General features: G+C 41.3%; 1 protein-coding gene across 4 annotated transcripts; it reads right to left on the bottom strand.

Moving 5' to 3' along the window:
- Positions 1-420: 420 nt before the first annotated feature.
- Positions 421-19338, bottom strand: PI4K2B (phosphatidylinositol 4-kinase type 2 beta). 4 transcript variants are annotated; one of them, XM_081207781.1, is made up of 10 exons: positions 18825-19338; positions 16502-16668; positions 12779-12979; positions 12031-12162; positions 10407-10560; positions 7133-7200; positions 6194-6293; positions 4664-4797; positions 4352-4411; positions 421-2537 (listed from the first exon to the last, which is right to left on the bottom strand). In XM_081207781.1, exons 1-10 carry the CDS (start codon positions 19210-19212, stop codon positions 2364-2366), a joined length of 1578 nt encoding a protein of 525 aa, XP_081063907.1. In that variant the 5' UTR covers positions 19213-19338; the 3' UTR covers positions 421-2363. The 4 variants fall into 4 exon arrangements, with proteins under 4 accessions (XP_081063907.1, XP_081063908.1, XP_081063909.1 ...); XM_081207782.1 differs by having other exon boundaries at positions 18882-19336; XM_081207783.1 differs by having other exon boundaries at positions 16502-16659; positions 18882-19336.
- Positions 19339-19538: the final 200 nt, after the last annotated feature.

Below are 19538 nucleotides of genomic sequence, written 5' to 3'. Positions count from 1 at the left end.
GACCTCTCCTACAAAGGTTGCCCATGAAAATAAATTTGTCTATGCAGCACAAACACATTATGCCCTTTGGATGCTACACATAAAGACTAGCAAGTGATTTTGATCTTTGATGCATGGTTGGATAATGAATGTAGCCTGTACAGTTGGAAGACATGAGCCAGAAACCGAGATTCGAATCCTATTCAGTCATAAAATTAACTCAGCAAACTTAGGTCACACTTCCAGCAGCGTGAATTAATTCACATAACTGTTGCGAGAAGGAGGAGGAGGAGGAGGAGGAGGAGGAGAAGAAGGAGGAGGAGGAGGAGGAGGAGAAGAAGAAGAAGAAGAAGAAGAAGAACGGAACCAATGCATAGCAGCCCTTAGCTTCATGGAAGAGAAGTGGGATACAGATATTATAATTATGAGACAAAAAAGAGGTACATTTCAGACCATCATTTTTATTGTTTTAAGACAGCAAAGTCTGGTGATCTTACGCATTCATAAAAAAATTACAAGGGTTGATAAAAACTGAAGCCACAATAAACTTAGAAATGTGACAGTTTTGTGTGTGTTTTTTTAAATCCACAGTATGCTTTACATTTTAAGGCTTAGACATTTTATTTAGTATATTAAGTGCATTGCTCTAACATGCTACATTTTATCAACCCCCTCAAAACATAAAAAAATAAAAAGGCCAATCTGGGGAGTTCAGGAGTATTGCTTAGCAGCTTGAGATAACGGCATGGCTAAAAATTCAAAAAACGTTTTTCATAGAAGCAATCTTTCCTACAGATGGTACTCGAGGTCCTCACATTCAAGCGGAACAATGGATGTACAACAGGTATTACTAAATTCCAAGTTTCTGTAAAATTACCTCTGCAACTGATGTTTTACGCCAAGTTAAATCCAACAAAATAGCTCTGGGTTGCTGAGGAATCTTATGACTATAAATGGCCAGGAATCCACAGAATGAATTTCTGATTCACAGTCAGGTTTGGACGGAGCTGCGGTACTGCTATCCAACAATTCAAAGGAGCAGGCTCTTAATATATTAGTAACAGGAGGTTTCCACTTTGGCGTCAGCTGATGGATTTAATGGGCATTGACAACAGTTTCAAGAAACCCTATATAATATTGTGATTGATCAATATATTAACCTTTTCCATTCTCCATCTATACAAGTGAACCACAAAGAATCGAGACAAGGCAATAGCTATGCAAAGAGACAAGCTGTATGTGCATTCCTAAAAATGTAGTGTCACCCTAAATCCTGAACTCAATCTACAAATACACCTTGGGAGACCCTGAAGTATCAATAAAGGACATTGAACATGCCTTCATCTTCTTTTCCCTATAAGGATTTGTTTAAGCATTAAGAAAGTGGTCTGTGGCTGGTTCAACTGTTGCTGGGCAGGGGGGAGAACACGACCTGTGAGTGATTTAGAGAATATTCTCACACAGCCGCACCTGTACCGTTTATAGATGGGGGAGTTCCACCTGTTCATCTATTTCCAACATATAACCTGAGAGCTTCATATATATTAATTGGACCCATTTAAACAATTTCACCTTTTTTTTAAAGCAGGGGTGAAATCTACACACACATTGCATGTGGGGTGTACATCGCACAATATAATTTAAGTTTGTGAGGGGCATAAATTGAGGCTCATTCCCATCTTCACCCTTAAAGTGTTGATTCAGAAGGAAGGAGGGATGCACCTTGTAGGGGGTTTGTGTATTCAGTTAAAAAAACACACCGGAGCGTAAAAAACTATGAAATAATTAAGTTTCCTTCGGATTTGCAGGATTAATTTGGTCTTTCATGTCATTTATTCTCCAAATTAAGATGTAATGGTATTGGTCCCAGATCTCCACAGTAAACTGATCAAGATATAATTCTGTAATATTTGAGAATATAAATCTGTAATATTTGAGAATATAAACCAGTAAGAAACCCATGCAGATATTTGGTAATTGTTGCAAAAGTTCAAGCAGCTTTCTTGCAGTAGAGGAATGAAAAGGCTGTGCTTCATTTCCAACAAGGAAAATTAGACTTTGATTTCTGACATTTGTATCCAACAGAGCAGTTCTTTCCTACAATTTATGCAAAAGTAGTCTTTGGCATCTGTAAACTTCTTTTCCCTTTTAATGTTAGATACAGAAAACATTAAACTGTCTATAAAAATACAGTATAGGACAAGTGCATTTCCCTGAAGTAAAATTTCACAATTTTAAACTGTAAACGTATTACATTCAAAACACAAAACTTTTAAAAGTTCTGAGGTTTTGGCAGTCCAGCACTTTGTGTACAGCAGAATTACATTATTCTAAAACTTTCACACAACAGAAAGTCTTGCTAAATTGAAGACATTTACGTGTCTCTACCAAGAGGAAAAGAATGGCTTCCGGCTATGGAAAGTCTGTGTAAACGCATTGCTCAGGTGAACAATTCGTCCTTGACTTCCACCATGACTTCTTTCCACAATCACACGAGGCATCTGAACAAGCTGAAGAGGACTTCTTCCATCCTTTAATGCCTGAATAAGATTAAGTATCTGTAGACACAAAAGTATACGGCATCAAACTGCCTATAAAGAGAGAGCAGTATAGTACAAGCGCCTTTTCCTGAAGTAAAATTTCAGAACATTTAAGTAACATTTGATGCGTGAATGGGACTGCTTTGTGGTGGCACCCTGGCAATATGACATTTGGGTGGCACCCACTTTGATAGCATTCAGGCACCAGCTCAAAACATGGCTTTTTAACCCAGGCTTTTGTGAATGGTCACTGGTGTGTAGTACCATATTTTTCGCTCTATAGGATGCACCCAACCATAGGACGCACCTTGTTTTAGAGGGGGAGAACAAGAAAAAAAAAAATTCTCCCCCTCTCTGCTCAGAGCCCCTTCAGCGAAGCGGCAGGAGAAACGGAGCCCCTTCCATTTTTCCTCCCGCTTGGCTGAAGGGGCACTGCGCAGCTCTCCCTCTCTGCTGAAGCCAGGAGAATCTTCAGGCAGCTATCCCTGAAGCCTTTGGAGCGCAGCGCGAGTTCCCGCTGTGCTCCAAAGGTTTGGATTCCTTTCGCTGAAGCCGGGAGAGCAAGACTCTCCCGGCTTCAGCGAAAGGAACTTGAAGCCTGCAGAGCGCAGCGGGAACTCGCGCTGCGCTCCAAAGGCTTCAGGCAGCTATCCCTGAAGCCTGGAGAGCGAGAGGGGTCAGTGCACACCAACCCCTCTCGCTCTCCAGGCTTCAGCGAAAGCAACGCGAAGCCTCCGGAGCGCGGAGGGAGCACTCCCTCTGTACTTCGGAGGCTTCGCGTTGCTATCGCTGAAGCCAAGGAGCCTGCATTCACTCCACAGGATGCACACACATTTCCCCTTAATTTTTGGAGGGGGAAAAGTGTGTCCTATAGAGCGAAAAATACGGTAATTGCTGTGATTTTTGCAATTCCAGTGATTTTATGATCTTAGGTATATGGCATTTTATTGAATCTTGCCACTACCTGCCCTGAGATCTTCAGATGAAGGGCAAGGTGCGAACTGTCTAAATAAGAATCTAACATGTTTAGAGGGGACTTCTAAAATAAGTTTAGGGGACAGGTGGTTTGCATTAGGGGATGGCTGTTTCCTTGCCGTACTATCCAGAACTGGGGCCCGGAGTATCAGAAGTACTATGAGGAGACTTTCTGACCTTTCAAGTAGAGATATAAAAACTTTTGAAGGAGGGGTAGTTGCTAGGAACTAATGTTCTCAGCTATGGGGCTACCCTAGGATGCAAAGGTATTGGTTATTTTTAACTAACCTGATGCTAAATTTTAGGCTAACATATTTCTGATATATTTGAAATGAAAATTGTTTAATGATCAATGTTATATCATAGTGATGTAGTATGACAACTGTATTTAGACTTCCATTTTCTATTAACCACTCTGAATGCAAATGTATTTGTAGACAATGCAATATACAAATAAATTAGAATGGGCAATACGGCAATATCCATATGGGTCGGAGTGTGTGGTGATCCTTACTAGGTCAACTTCAAGATGATCAGAAAAGTCAAGAAACTATTTGGAGGAACAGGGGGGTTGTTGTAGAGACTGACACATTAGTTTCCAGGCTGTTTAGGAATACTAAGTTCTTGGTTACGTGGCCCATCAGCTTATAGTACCGGTTAAGTCTTAACCAGATTCAATGTAGTTTATAGCACAATGCTATATACCTCTAATCAGAAGTACCATTAAGTAGATAAGTCTGAATAGGATTACTGACTTTGTCTTTAATAAAGAGCAACTGAGGAAAAATTGTTTTCTGCACATATATATTGCAGAAGTGTATTTTTAAAGGAACAGTTACAATAAAAAGCATTCTTACCTGTCCTCTCATCACAGACATTTGCCTTTCAAATGTAGCCTTGTCAAAACCTTTGTCGGTCTTAATTGAAAAAAAATGAAAAAGTAAAGTTTCAGAACTTAACTCTTAACTCAAACCAAACTTATCCCCTATGCAACCAAAGATTTATAGCAGTACACAGCATGCCACCTTAAATAATAAATCATATTTTGCCAGGGGTCCAAATTTGTCAGAAATATTTTGCAAGCATTTGCCAATTCAGAACATTTACATTTCCTGCCAGGTATTGCACATTACTGTAACTAATTCTGCCGAATATATTTTTGAAGTTACCTTAAACAATTCATAAAGATCTTCGCAAAGATCCTGTACAAAGTTCATGTCAGAAATACGAGGAAGAACCAAATCTATTGTTTCTTGAGAAAAGGGGACCTTTGCTTGTGGAAGCCAAGCCCAATGAAATGGATCTAGCGGAAGATAGGAAGAAAAAAATGTGGTTTACATAGTCAAGCTTTTAGATGCATTTGCTGACTTCAGGAAATGCAACTTGATATACACAATCCTGCTTACAACCTTGTGCTAAAAATTAACTAAAATTAACCTGTTAACTGACAAGTTGAAAGACTGAAAAAAAGATGCAGTTGAGAAGAGCAATTTATGCCAATTTAGTGCTTAAAACACAGTATACCTGAAGGAGCGTCTCCACCCCCATCGTTCTACCCAGACACTGAGGTCCAGCACCGAGGGCCTTCTGGCGGTTCCCTCACTGCGAGAAGCCAAGTTACAGGGAACCAGGCAGAGGGCCTTCTCGGTAGTGGCACCCTCCCTGTGGAACGCCCTCCCACCAGATGTCAAAGAGAACAACAACTACCAGACCTTTAGAAGACATCTGAAGGCAGCCCTGTTTAGGGAAGCTTTTAATGTTTGATGTATCACAGTATTTTAATATTCTTTTGGAAGCCGCCCAGAGTGGCTGGGGAAACCCAGCCAGATGGGCGGGGTATAAATAATAAATAATTATTATTAATTATTATTATTATTATTATTATTATTATTATTATTATTATTATTATTACAAAATATAATATAAAACAACCAGCTACAAGTTAATAATAGATAACATCGTTCTCTTTCCTTTCAAAAACAGTTATAAGTAATGACATTCCACTAAGATGATGAAAGCTCAAAAAAGTGGGGGAATAGTGCACTTCCTTTGAAAGGGTTTTTCAAAAGGATGGGTAAAAAGGTAAAGGATCCCTGACAGTTAAGTCCAGTCGCGAACGACTCTGGGGTTGTGGCGCTCATCTCGCTTTACTGGCCGAGGGAGCCGGCGTTTGTCCGCAGACAGTTTTTCCGCGTCATGTGGCCAGCATGACTAAGCCTCTTCTGGCAAAACCAGAGCAGCACACGGAAACGCCGTTTACCTTCCTGCTGGAGTGGTACCTATTTATCTACTTGCACTTTGATGTGCTTTCGAACTGCTAGGTTGGCAGGAGCTGGGACTGAGCAACGGGAGCTCACCCCGTTACAGGGATTCGAACCGCCGACCTTCCAATTGGCAAGCCCTAGGCTCAGTGGTTTAGACCACAGCGCCACCCTCGTCCATATAAAATACCCCACCATGACCTTTGCCACTAAAAGAGACAGGATGCAGAGTCTTGCATTCCCAGCAGACCTTAGTGCTTAGGGAGGTTCACATAGGCAACAGTGATAGCTCTCAGATTTTACACCATCTATCAGCAAAGTACATAATCACTATGATGTACCACTAGACAAAAAAGTTATTTACAAAGAGATAGTCACACATATGAAAAGTAGATACATTTATTCAACTTCTTCTTCTTGTGTTTTTTTTTAACTTACATGCTCTCCATTCATCAGGATGTTTGAAAGGAAAAGCTAAACCATTATCAATTGCTGCAATTTTAATAATAGGTTCTTTTTTATCAATCCATTGAATATCCTGCAAGAAAAGTACTTTTAGTTTTAAAATTATTTTTATTCTGAATAGTCACATAAACAGGATTATACAATAAACAAAGATACTTATGATACATAGGTGAAAAACAACTCAAAAAATATCAAATATATTAATTACTGGTTATAACATGCTCATTATCACATCACAAGCTCGATCCAACAATATCAAAAATTCCACATTGTACATATATTCCACCACTGGATAGAGCTTAACTCTTGCCTTATTGCAACACTAGCTTAGTGTTTTTATTAGTCTGAGAGGGCATGCTCACTTGTGTTGCTCTTGGCCTAATGTAACGGGATGACAGTTGTTATCAACTATTTGTTCTACCTGCAGTAATTGACATAACATTAATAATTTTGAATGTAACATGTGGGATAGCATAGTAAGTGTAATCTGTGTGGGGGATAAAAAAAAACTCCAAATATGATATCTGACATAACAAAGCAGCTTTCATATTTGAATTTAGGGTTTAGGAAACATCACTGCAACATAGCTGTGTGCCTGTTATTTCATTTCTCTCCAACTGTCATCTATCAGCAGCCATTATATGAGGCTACAGCTGAGAGACACACACATGCATATGTGCTGAGCTGAGAGATCAGCAACCTTTGGCTCCTCCTCTTGTGGAACTCTTTCAATTTATTCTGGTTGTTACAAGAACTAAGAACTACTGCCTACGCCTGCTATTTTCCTCCTCCCTCCCATTTCCTTTTCCTTTTGTCTCATGGCATTTAGATTGTAAGCCTGAACGCAGACACTGTCATATTACCGATATCTGTATTATTTAATGATAGCACAAGCATCTTTTGTCTTCTTACCTTATCAGAAAGTTCACTCTCATCACTCTGCTTTTCATATCTGACTAGCCAATTGTCATTGCCTCTATCTTCAAATAAAATAAAGGGGGGGGGGGCAGAATCAGTGAAATGAATTAGAATAAAGCATATATTTGAAATGAAAAATTCCAATATAATTATCATAAATGTATCATTTTTAGAGAACTGGGATAGTTAAATAAATCAAAATTTCATATAAATTACAATGCCACGTTTTTTTCATGAAGCAGCAATAGTCAGAAAATGCAATCCTCATGATATAATTCATATTCTGAATTGCATTATATGGGTTTTTTTTGTCCTCCCTGCCCGTTTAACTACAAGGGGGACTTTATTTGTGCTGAGGCAGAAGTTCACAAAAATATTTGGGTCCCTTTTTCAGAACAGTAAGAATCCTTTGCTTATATACTCCTTTACTTATAAAGGAAAAAACAGAACAAATTCCTCCTCTGCTCACTAAACATTTGAGGAAGCTACAGCAGAATGGAGTTGGACATGGGCCAAGATTCAGCTAAGATAAATATTGATAAAGCTAAAGGAAAATGTTTATTAAAAGCTATACCAATCTAACACCATGCTGATCAAGTCACATATATCCAACTGTGCAAAACTGTTTCTGCAAAGTCAACGGATCTCTTTCAGATTTTATACTGTACACATATTTTGACACTGTCCAATAATCCAAAAAAATTGGAGGACAATTTGTAATTTCATTACAGAAATAATAGTGGATCCAATACCATATGACCTTAAAACACTACTATTATGTTATCTGAAATATACAGTACTGGAGGGGAATCTGGAAGTAATACATTACCTCCCAGCTCTGAAAATATGTATTGTCAAAAGCTTGTAAAAACATGATGGGACCATTAGTTTCAGAAAGGCTGTGGAGAATCTGGGATGTTGTACTAATGACAAAATTAATGTACTACAGAAAAGCAAGCAATGAACAAAGTTTCTTAGAACGATGGTCTTTATTTATTTTCTTTTGGAATGAAAAATTCCAGGACAATATCAATATAACCTAGTCCTATTATAACACTGTCTTATGAACTGCATCATGTGCATGTCTGGGTTGTTTTTTTAAATGATAAAATAAATAGGCATTTGAGGAAGGAGCTTCCTTCTACCTATCAGAACAACTGGTGGGACAGTTTTTGGAGACTTAAGAATATATGGGACTATCAGAAAGAAGAAACAGGAGCTGGTACCCAACACTAGTTAATTCTCCTCTGCAGCTGCCTTTTAGAAGTGACATTTTCTAACAGGAGCCATTTCCCGCTGACTATGTCAAAGTAGCTGCTGAGAGATCAAATGGGAACCTTAAAAAAGCTATCCACAAGTGTAAGCATTGGGGAGTCATAGAATCATAGGATTGTAGAGTTGGAAGGGACCACGAGGGTCATCTAGTCCAACCCCCTGCTATGTAGAATCCTTTCGCCCAGCGTGGAACTCAAATCCACGACCCTGAGATTAATAAGAATCTCATGCTCTACCAACTGAGCTATCTTCAGCTGAGTGTGAAGGTCAAACATCTCTGAAGAACCACTGCTGCAAATAACACTATGTTGCCACAGTGTATATCATTTTATTGGTCCCATAGATAAAACTCACAGTGAGGCGGTAGATCAGAGCTTTCCAAACTTTTCATGTCAGTGGCACGCTTTTCAGACATGCATCATTCCACAACAAAGTAATTCAGTTTTACAGTGGTACCTCAGGTTAAGTACTTAATTTGTTCCGGAGGTCCATACATAACCTGAAACTGTTCTTAACCTGAAGCACCACTTTAGCTAATGGGGCCTCCTGCTGCCGCTGCACCGCCGGAGCACAATTTCTGTTCTCATCCTGAAGCAAAGTTCTTAACCTGAAGCACTATTTCTGGGTTAGCGGAGTCTGTAACCTGAAGCGTATGTAACCCGAGGTACCACTGTACTAGCAAACTGGAGGTTACACTAACCCTTTTCCAACCCCAGGAGGAGGTGTGGGGAGCGCTTGCGCGACACACCGCAGCCGATACACTAACGGTGTTGTGACACACAGTTTGGGAAGTTCTGTGGTAGATAAAGCCACAGGTATTCTGTTACATGGGCCAGTTATGCTATTTTGCTGCCCACATCTTTAAAGGATCACCACTGAGAGAACACTGATGAGGAAGCACTTGAACACAACCATCTTGACTATGATGTGACAGTTTCTGTTTGGTTTAGCCCACACTTTCTCATTTGTTCCTAGGAACAAATATGAAAACCTGATGATGATGTTTGAAAACCTGATGATGATGAAACGGTAAAGATTTCTACTCCCCTACGAGCAACAAAAGAATACTGCTGCTGCAAGAGACAAACACAGCTACCCTTCTAGAAAGGGTTTATGCATAAATGAGCTACCTTTTATAATCTCAGGAACAGAAATAGATGCAAGTATCAGTCCAACCCAAACATTTGACTGGCAACAACTCTCAGAAGCCCTTCTCAAATTAACAGTATGAGAAGCCTTTCCTCTAAAATGCAAAGGAATGCCTTGCTTGATTCATAGTACGTCATTAGTACATCACAGCAAAGAATGGACATTCATAGCAATTGCCCTTTCATAGCAAAGAATGGACATTCATAGCAATTGCCCTTTTTTGGGCACACAGATAGGACCCTGGGGCCAAATGCAGCCCTCTGGGACTCTTCCTAGGCTCACCAGCCCTGCTTTGCACCCACCTTTGCAAAGCTGAAATATGACCCTGGATTCTGATAATGCTTCTTGTTTTCCCAGCTGGGGGATAGTCTACTATACAAAATTAAAATTCACATCTATTATCTGCTCAAGCCTACCACTGCCATGCGGCCTCCAAAAGGTTGCTCAGATGGGAATGTGATCCTTAAGCTGAAACAGATTCCCCATCCCTGCTCTAGCACAGTATAAGCATATTACTTCAAACAGTGTCAAATCTCTCAAATAGGGTTTGAAAACCTCCAGCCAAGGACCTAATGAATACTGGCATGGCTCCCAATTTTATCTGTGAGGCTGTTCCCCACAAACCACCACCACTTGTCCCAGCCCTGACTTCACCTGTGTGGGGCAGGTACAGATAGGGCTACAAAGGAACAAATGAGAATTTAAGGATCAGCACTAACATGGACCCCCACTAGCTGTCCTAGGAAATTTCCCACTGGGAGCCCACCTAATTATTTGTTGAACAGGTATGCCAGAAAAATGAGTATGAGCTATGGAAGTAAAAAACAAACAAACTATTAAATACCAGTGTTTCTGATTATGTAATCAAGCACTACCAATCTTTCAAACTGAGACTGAAATTGTTTCCTTGTATTCTCGGGCAAAGGGTCTGTTTCAAATTTCCTGAGCCAATAGTCAGCTTCTTTGTAGCCTTCCACAAATAGCTGAAAGGAGCCAACCTGAAATTTAAAATAAACCCTGCATTAAGAAAAGGAACAAAATCGATTCTTAAAGTACCTAATATCCAAGTAGTGTTCTGTTCTTAATTTGCATGATATCAACTGCTTATTTTAAATTTATTAATTTAAATAATATTTATTTATTTAGCGTCCTGCCTCAAGAACAAATGTAGCATATGAACAAAAGAGCAGCCCTGCTGATTCTGAATAAATAAGAACATAAAAGAGCCTGCTGCTTCAGGTCAATAGCCCTTCCAGTCCAGCATCCTGCTGTCACAGTGGCCAACCAAAGGCCTACAGAAAGCCCACAACCAGGATACAAGTGCAATAGCATGCACCCACTTTTATCCTTAGCACCTGGTATTCAGAGGCATATTGGAGAAATAATAATAATCATAACCAGAAGCTATTAATAGACTTATCCTCCAAAACTTTGGACTTGGAATAGATTCAGCCCATGAAACTGATTCAAGTTGAGATCTGAGAGCTGTTAAATTTAAGTTAAAATAGCCAAAAATATTCAAGCATGTGCTAGGAAAAAGAAAACTGAAGCAATAGGTAAGGCTGGGGTTGCCATATTTCAATACAGTAACCGAAAATCCAGACACAAAATTTATTGAGCAAAAAAGAGCTATTTTTAAGGATAATTGCCAAAATGACACTGCCAAGATGGGTTGCCATACATCCGGATTTTCTTGGACATTCCAGCGATTTCCTCCCAGACACTGTTTCTGACAGCCGAATCCTGGCTATGTCCAGAAAATTCTGGACGTATGGCAACCCTAGATAAGCCTGGCAGTTGTGGAACTATTAAAGACATTCCCTGTTATGGACACACTAGAACTCTAAATCTGAACAGCCTGGTTGTGGAGACCTGTGAAAATAATGCAAGTTTGAGATATATCTCTTGATTTGTATTATTTTGACTATGCTAATCACGGTGGGAGGCATGAACTATGCAGGAAATTGCATCACCGCCTGTAACAACTGAAAATGTTATTCAGCAATTTTCTTGGCTATATTCTTGTTTCTGCACTTCTTCTGAATTGTGCCAAACGGACAGCTGTGCCTATATTTTCCTAGAGCCTGGGTAACTTCTCAGTGTCATTTGTAGGACTCTTTTGAGCAACGGGGATTATACAGAAATCTGAAAATAATAAGAGTTAATGGGAAGTGGCAGCAATAAGGAGATAATGATAACAGTCTTAATAAGGCCAAACAAACAAAGAAGATCAAAGAAAAGACGTACAAAACCCACAAAGTATTATTTCGGAACGAAAATATAACCATGAGCATTGGTATACCCAGTGAGGTGCTTGGTTTTCTTTCTAACTTTTCTTGAGACGCAATCCCTACTTTTAAGAATTGGGCATTCGGTATGAGGAGATAAGTGTTTTTTGAATTCTGACCAACAGAAAGGGAGAAAATCCCTTAAAACACTATGGAAATAAAGCATTTCAAGGGGCTTACCTTAGGAGGTAGTCCTATTCGGTGAAATTTTTTGCCAACTTTTGGCACTTTTTCTAAAGCATATTTTTTGCCTCTTGATTTTGCACGATCTATTGCACTGTAGTTGAAGGTCTCACTAACAATCCAGATAACCTTAAAACAAACAACATAAAACAGGATTTAGAGTCTTTAGCTTTGGAGACTTTAAGTGTGGACACTTAATATAAGGAATAAGGTGTTGGCTTAGATAACTGGGCCTCAACCATTTTGAACTTCAAAGATTAAATACACTTTGTCTAATCCAGAAACAACAGGAAGCCAGTTTAGATGTTCTGAACATAAGTGTAATGTGCTTCCTTCAGCTTAATCCTGTAATTAAATGGGCAGCCTCAGTTTGAACTAACTTAAGTATAGGGATAGGCTTCAAAAGCAGCCCGTGTAGAAAATGTTGCAGCTGTCCTGGTTAGACATTAAGATATGTGCCACGGTCACTTTGGTCATCACTTCCTAGGAACAAAATCCCAGTGCCCAAGCCCCATTTTGCTCTGACGCCTTGCAGACCCACACTGCTTTTTCAGGCAGCACGAAGCCTGCAGGTTCCTGAGCCTCCACATCACTACCAGAAGAGACATGTGGCTTGGACACGATAAGTGCCCCCCCACGCTGTGGCTCCCAGTGCCCCCCACCCTCCCTGCACCCCCTAATTACACAGTTTAGGTTGCAAAGTCTTATTTCTACAGAGTCAACTCCTGGTACAAATCTTTCTTACCTTTGTTTTAGGCACCACTCCCAATCCCAATTTACTGTCCACAAGATAGGCACCAGTTTCAGAGAGGTATCCCTGATTAGGAACAAGACAGCCTCTGCCAAAACAGCAAGGGCAACACATTTTGTGAAAATACTTGGTCCATTTTGGGTTTAGGTGACCATAAGGCTCTTCAGATTTTGGTTTAAATACTCCAATCGATTTCTGAGGAAAGAAGTAAGTAGTTAGTATTTATTAAAATGCCTTCATTCTGAAAGTAGTCAAAGAAAGCATTATGTCCACCTGGTATTTTATCATCTATGGAACAGTTTGGCTCCTGAATAGCCTTGGCTAGAGTTCTCACTAGGGCCACACCTATTACAACTCACACTGTGGAATGCAACCATGTTGTTGTGCATTGGGTGATGTGACTTAGCGTCACACGGTTGGAGAGAGCAACAAGACTATTTTGCTGGGTTTTGTTAAGGTGACTAGCAGCTCTTACAAAATCTCTTCTTTGTGGCTCAAGTACAATATAAATACACTTTAAATAAAGGCAGCAAAACAGGAAACTAAATATTAACATCTTCATTTGGTACGGTATAAAATTGTCAGCAAATTCTAAATTCATGACAAAAATGGTCCATGAATGCATAAGCATTCCCTTCAAACAAGTACACACACTTTCTCAAACAGTGTACACAGTAACACATATTTCACATAGTGCATTTTAAGTGGGAGGAAACAGATTCTGTGCCTTTAGCTTCTGAGTTGCAATGCCTTCACTAAACTACTCAAGTGAGGGGCCTAACAGAATGGCTTAGAGGACATATGCAGCAGAAATACAACCTGCTTTACCCATAGAAATTGAGTATTTAAAAAATAAAAAGATTGCTTTTTGTTTTATCTGGGATCACAACTGATCTATGTTAGAATGGAAATAATATAATGCAATTCTATTCAGCTGAACTCTATCTTTTCAGCTGAACTTCTATTTAGCTGAACTCTAGCTCTGCATATGAGTATTGAAAGTGGCAATATTATTAGATTTATCTTTGCAGCAACCAGAAGTATGCTGAAAGATTGACTATGCACTGAACCTAGTACTAACTGAGAATAATGTCAATTTGACTAATGCTTATTATTATTTATGAGGTTTGCTACACCGAATGACCAAAATAATGATGAAACCTACAGTAAAATACCCTAAGGCACTATGGATAACGACTAAAAATGTGCAAATGGAGTTTTCAAAAGTAATTCATTTACAGCTTGCATCAAAATACTGTATATAATTTAGCTCAAACTCTTTTTAGAAGGAAGCATTCTGCTAAAACATACAATGCACGCTTTGCTGTAAAGTGTGTACATGACTGGCTGCTTTGGGTTGACCTGCTGGCAGTAAAAGACCCCTAGAGAGAGATGATAGATATCAAGTCTAAGTCACTGACAAGAGTATGACCGGACCTAGTATCTACTGCTTTATTACCAAGGGCTCATTCATAAATACATTCACCAGTTACACAACCTGCAATCAATGACCTCCATTAGACGTTGTCCAAAGGAATATTTAAGTAAGAGAATTAGTGATCATACATTTTGCATTAAAATAGGATTATAACAAAACGAAGAGCATTCAATCACTAAGTCAGACAGAAAGTCTTAGGTTGGCAATCAGTATTTGAGTTCTTTAGATCACCATTATCTTTCACTTTATTAGATTGCTTTGTCTGCAGCATCCTTCAGCTCACATAAACATACACATCCACTTTCTCAGTTCCAGTTGACTTCCTGAAAATGATAGGTAAGTTGTTCCCTAGAGGCAAGTCTTAAAAATGTAGTGAGAGAGCACCCACATATGGGTGGCCTGAAGATGTGCAATGCAGTTCTACTATTGAAGTTGAGCAGGCCTGTACCTGTAAACTGCTTAAATGGGAGAGAACGAGGGAAAGGGGAGTAGTTTAATAATGATTTCTTGTTTTGTGTTGGAACAACATGGCACAGGGGAAATAACTGAACTCACTGCTATAGTAGTGTGGGGTATGTCGTCTGCATTCTAAACAAAAGAGAAATTTGAATTCATATTTTATTAAGGATGAGCCAAAAACCCATGTCACAGCAAATCAGCCAACCTCTAAGATGCCACAATACTTTTTGTCTTATTGGTTCTACTGCTCAGAACAGTTCTCTTAGGATTTTACAACCCATTAGCCTCTCTATGTAATAAAAAGTTCCACTAGAAATTTTCTGTTGGTAAGAAACATTAGCTAAATAAGACAAATTTAAAAGGCTCAGAATGGCTGAGTCAGTACCTTGGTTTCTCTTTTGCTACCATGGCATGGCATGAGACAATCCCCCTGCCAATAATCATTAACAAGTTATACCAGAAACTCGATGCTGCCTCAGGGAAATGAGTTTCTGGCTCTGAATATACATTAGCTATTGTCTCTTACAGCTATTCACATAGCTCCAGCTAAAATGGTTGCTACTAAAAACACCTGTGCCTGCTAGTCAATATTCTATTTTCTGACCTTACTATCCTATCTACAGCCCTGTGTCTTCCCCCTTTTTATACCCAGCCCTGTATCGGGAAGTTTTTTCATGTTTGATGTTTCATTAAGTTTTTATATTTTGCTGGAAGACGCCCAGGGTGGTTGGGGAAACCCAACCAGATGGGCAGGGTATAAATATCACTATTACTAAAGTACGGGTTTCCAGAAAAACTCCCAGTGCCCTAAAGTCAACTGGGATCTTGATTTAACACAGTTCATTTATATTCAGCAAACCAAACTAAAATAATACACCATGTTAATAGAACTGTAGAGTTGGAAGGGACCCAAGGGTCATCTAGTCCAACCCCCTGAGATGCAGGAACATTTGATGTTAATTTGATGTCCATACATAAATATATCAAATGCTTTTCAGAACAGTCAAAAGTTGCTGAGCTCAGAAGTCCTGCTGAATTAAATGGGGTAGACTCCCAGGTAGAGTGGAGTTAGGATTATAACCTAAACCTGTGCTCACCCACACAATTCTCCCTAAACAAGGACACAAGCCACACGAGTTACAACTACACCCTGGCACTCCTGATGTATTCTGGAACATACTTTGGCAATATAGCTGTTGCAGACCTCTCACTTAGATATTGCATGTGAATACAAATGAGTTGAGAAAGAGAAAGATTTGCTTATTGCCACAGGTAGTAATGAGAAAGTCACAGAACTGGTTTGAAATACAATGCTGCAACACAACAGATTTCATGTTAAAGCTGTTTTACTTGAATTCTGCAAGCCCAATTTCTTCACTGAAGTTGAAGAGACCACGAGACCATGGCAAGAAATAAATATTTTCTGCCACTCTCTGGTCCACATTTTTCAAACTCCTTCTCAAGGATGCCATGCTGGATGAAATCTTCCTGAAGTCTAGTTAATATACCAAAATTTATTGTATTAACCAAAGGCCATAACAATTTCATATGCAACTTGTTTCTTTGTCTTTAAGATCTTACGTTATAAAAGTAAGCAAGTGTTTTTTGACCCTTTACCATCATTTTAATATGATCATTGGGGGGGGGGGGGAGTATTTTTTTCCAGGCTCTTCATTTCATCTGCAGAAACCGTAGTGTGGGATTAACAAAACAAGCCCCAATGTGACAATGTGTACTTAACTTTGCCCATTAGTTCAGCATTCCACCTTTTGTTTTTTTACCAATCAGATATACACATGTCTGGGAACCAATGCACTCACTCTCTTAGGATCTTTGACGAAGTAGCTCCCACTGGATCCCTGTGAGATTCTTTCTGGAAAGACTCCACTTTCTATGGCTTGTTCTGCTTGCTGCATGATTTCAGCAAATTCTGGATCATCCAAGAAGAAGTTCATTTCGGCAATACTTCCAACATTTCCTGTATGTGCTAAATAAAACAGTTTAAATTAGGACTGTCAACTGTGTTTATCAATTACCACACAATCCTTGGCATGTCTTTGCAAAAGTAATTCCCATTAGGTCCCAACACAGAGTGTACTCCCAGGTAATCAGGCATGGGATTGCAATAATAGTTATAAAGCACCTATATTTCCTAAGTGCTATAGATAAAGATAAAGGGACCCCTGACCGTTAGGTCCAGTCGCAGACGGCTCTGTGGCTGTGGTGCTCATCTTGCTTTACTGGCCGAGGGAGCCAGCATACAGCTTCCGGGTCATGTGGCCAGCATGACTAGGCAGCTTCTGGCAAACCAGAGCAGCGCACGGAAACGCCGTTTACTTTCCCACCGGAGCAGTACCTATTTATCTACTTGCACTTTGACGTGCTTTCGAACTGCTAGGTTGGCAGGAGCAGGGACCAAGCAACGGCAGCTCACCCCGTTGCAGGGATTCGAACCGCCGACCTTCTGATCAACAAGCCCTAGGCTCAGTGGTTTAGACCACAGCGCCACCCGCATCCCAATTCCTAAGTGCTCTACAGAGATTAAAATACGAGGTAGCCAGCTGCTGCCTGAAGGTTCACAATATAGAATATGAGAGAAAAAAATGGGAGAGAGAAAAGCAAACTAATTCAGGTATCAATTCAAGTTATCTAAACTTTGTACCTATTAGCAACTGTTCACTATGATAGCAAAATGGAATATCTACACCTACTGGAAAAAACATGTCTGTTTGCCAGACACGAGGGCCAAACAGTGCTTTCATGCACTGTTTTGCTAGCATACATCTGAGCAGCCATATCATCAGGTGGACTTTTTGCTTTGAGACAAAATGGCATTTCTGAATTGGGGACTTCTTGGTTCACAACTCACTTCTACAAGGAGCTCATGGAGCAACCAAAGACAGATTATTAATCCTCCTCTTCATCTGCAATGTACAGATAACAGCAGTAACCTACTTTAGGGAGTTGTTCCAAGGATTACTTAAGCTTAGTCTGAACATGCAAAAGAAAGAATGGCATGGTGGAATAGACTATACCACCTTAGGATTCAGGCGAAGGGATGTGTTTTGGGTTTGCTAATCACAGAGTTTAAGACTTGTGTTTGTGGCATTATCCCCATGATAACCCTAATGAGGTGGATTAGACTGAGGAAGAGTGACTGTCCCAGGTCATCCAGTGAGCTAACAGGCCGAGTGGGGATTTGAAGCTGGGTCTCCCCAGTTGTGATCCAACAGCAAGCAACATATCCAATTGATCCAATAAAACATTCCCAACACACAAGTACATCGAGGTGAAAGGCTCCAGCCCGGGTCTCTTGGCTTCCTATACCTGCATTTTTTTTTAATTTTTTTTTTTAAATAAAGATCAGCAATCACAAGCAGCCAGCACCTGCCACCTCATTCTGTTGCACTAGGTTTGCAGACCAGGGGGAATTAAGCACTTGGAAAGCTAAAAACAACAACTACAGTGGTACCTCGGGTTAAGTACTTAATTCATTCCGGAGGTCCGTACTTAACCTGAAGCACCACTTTAGCTAACAGGTCCTCTCGCTGCTGCCGCGCCGCCGGAGCACGATTTCTGTTCTCATCCTGAAGCAAAGTTCTTAAGCTGAAGCACTATTTCTGGGTTAGCGGAGTCTGTAACCTGAAGCGTATGTAACCTGAGGTACCACTGTATTTACGGATGCTAAAAAGCAGGAGGACTTAAAGAGGGTCGAAATGATACGCAAAACGTCAAAAAATAAAAGCGGGTGGCGGCGGACAAACAAATGTCAAAAACACAAGCAGAAAAATAGCCTTTTCCCTGCTCCCCCCCCCACCCAGATTTACCTGACAAGAGAAGCCACGTCCTGGTTTCATGACGGGGGGGGGGGAAGGGGCAAGATTACACTCGAGGAAGCAAAACGGACGGTTCTATTTCAGCTGCGGGGATGTGGGAAAATTCATATACTGGGGGGGAAGCCCACCACCTTAATTAAGAGAAAGGGGAGAGAAAGGAGAGGGGGTCCAGCTCTAACCCCCTCCCCCTCTTATTATTATTTTTTTAAAGGGCAAAATAATAATAAATTAAAATACTCAGAGACCCCGGGTGACAGCCCGACCACCTCCCCCCCCCCCGAACCTGGGCGCTGCGAACTCGCCTCACCGTGGAAACGAGCAAACAAACCGGGGAAGAACCCGGGCGCGCGGAGGCGGCGCTGACCTGTGGCGCTGCGGCGGCGGCGGCGGCGGCCGCCCCTCCGGCCCGAGCCCAGCAGAGGCTCCTCTTCTTCGTCGTCGTCGTCGTCGCTCCCGTCGTCGCCGCCCTCCGCGTCGCCGGCTCTTCCCTCGTAGTCCAGCTGCGGCCCAGTCACCGCCGCCCTGCCGCCGCCGAGGCTGACCCTGACGGCGCCGCCCGGAGCCCCCCTGGCGGCCCGGCTGCCGGGCGCCGCCTCCGTCCCCAGCTGGAGCAGCTCCTCGTCGTCAGCCTCTTCCTCCTCCGCCGCCTCCCCGTCCTCTGGGCCGAGAACCGGCTCGGCCCCGGACTCCGCCATGAGGGGAAAGGAGCAGCGGGCGCGCCGGGGAGAGAAAAAGGTCCGGCCGCCTCTCCCTCTCGCGAAGTTGAGGGGAAAGTCAGGGCAGCATTGGGAGAGCGAGTGGGAGCGCGGGTGGCCTACTGCGCGTGCGCACGGTGGGCGCGGGGTGTGCGAAGGGGAGGAGGCAGGCAGGCAGGCAGGGCGGAAGCGCCTTACCTGAGGATTTAAAGGGCCAGCATCCCGTTGCTACAGGTGGTGGTGGTGGAGGAGGAAGAAGGCCTTTCATCGCCAGGGAGGGGAAACTCAGTTTTATTATTACTATTCCCCCCCCAAAGAAATGTTTA

Source organism: Podarcis bocagei (genome assembly GCF_964188305.1).
Source record: "Podarcis bocagei genome assembly, chromosome: 9".
In the NCBI taxonomy this organism is placed as follows: domain Eukaryota; kingdom Metazoa; phylum Chordata; class Lepidosauria; order Squamata; family Lacertidae; genus Podarcis; species Podarcis bocagei.
This window is presented reverse-complemented; position numbering and strand designations above follow the sequence as displayed.

Excerpts from the sequence above, each read along its gene's own strand:
- PI4K2B (XM_081207781.1), bottom strand. The coding sequence starts at position 19,212 with ATGGCGGAGTCCGGGGCCGAGCCGGTTCTCGGCCCAGAGGACGGGGAG. Across the intron at positions 12,980-16,501 it reads TCGTCAAAGATCCTAAGAGA|AAATCGATTGGAGTATTTAA; the intron begins GTGAGTGCATTG and ends TTCTTTCCTCAG. Across the intron at positions 4,412-4,663 it reads ATCTTTATGAATTGTTTAAG|ACCGACAAAGGTTTTGACAA; the intron begins GTAACTTCAAAA and ends TTTTCAATTAAG.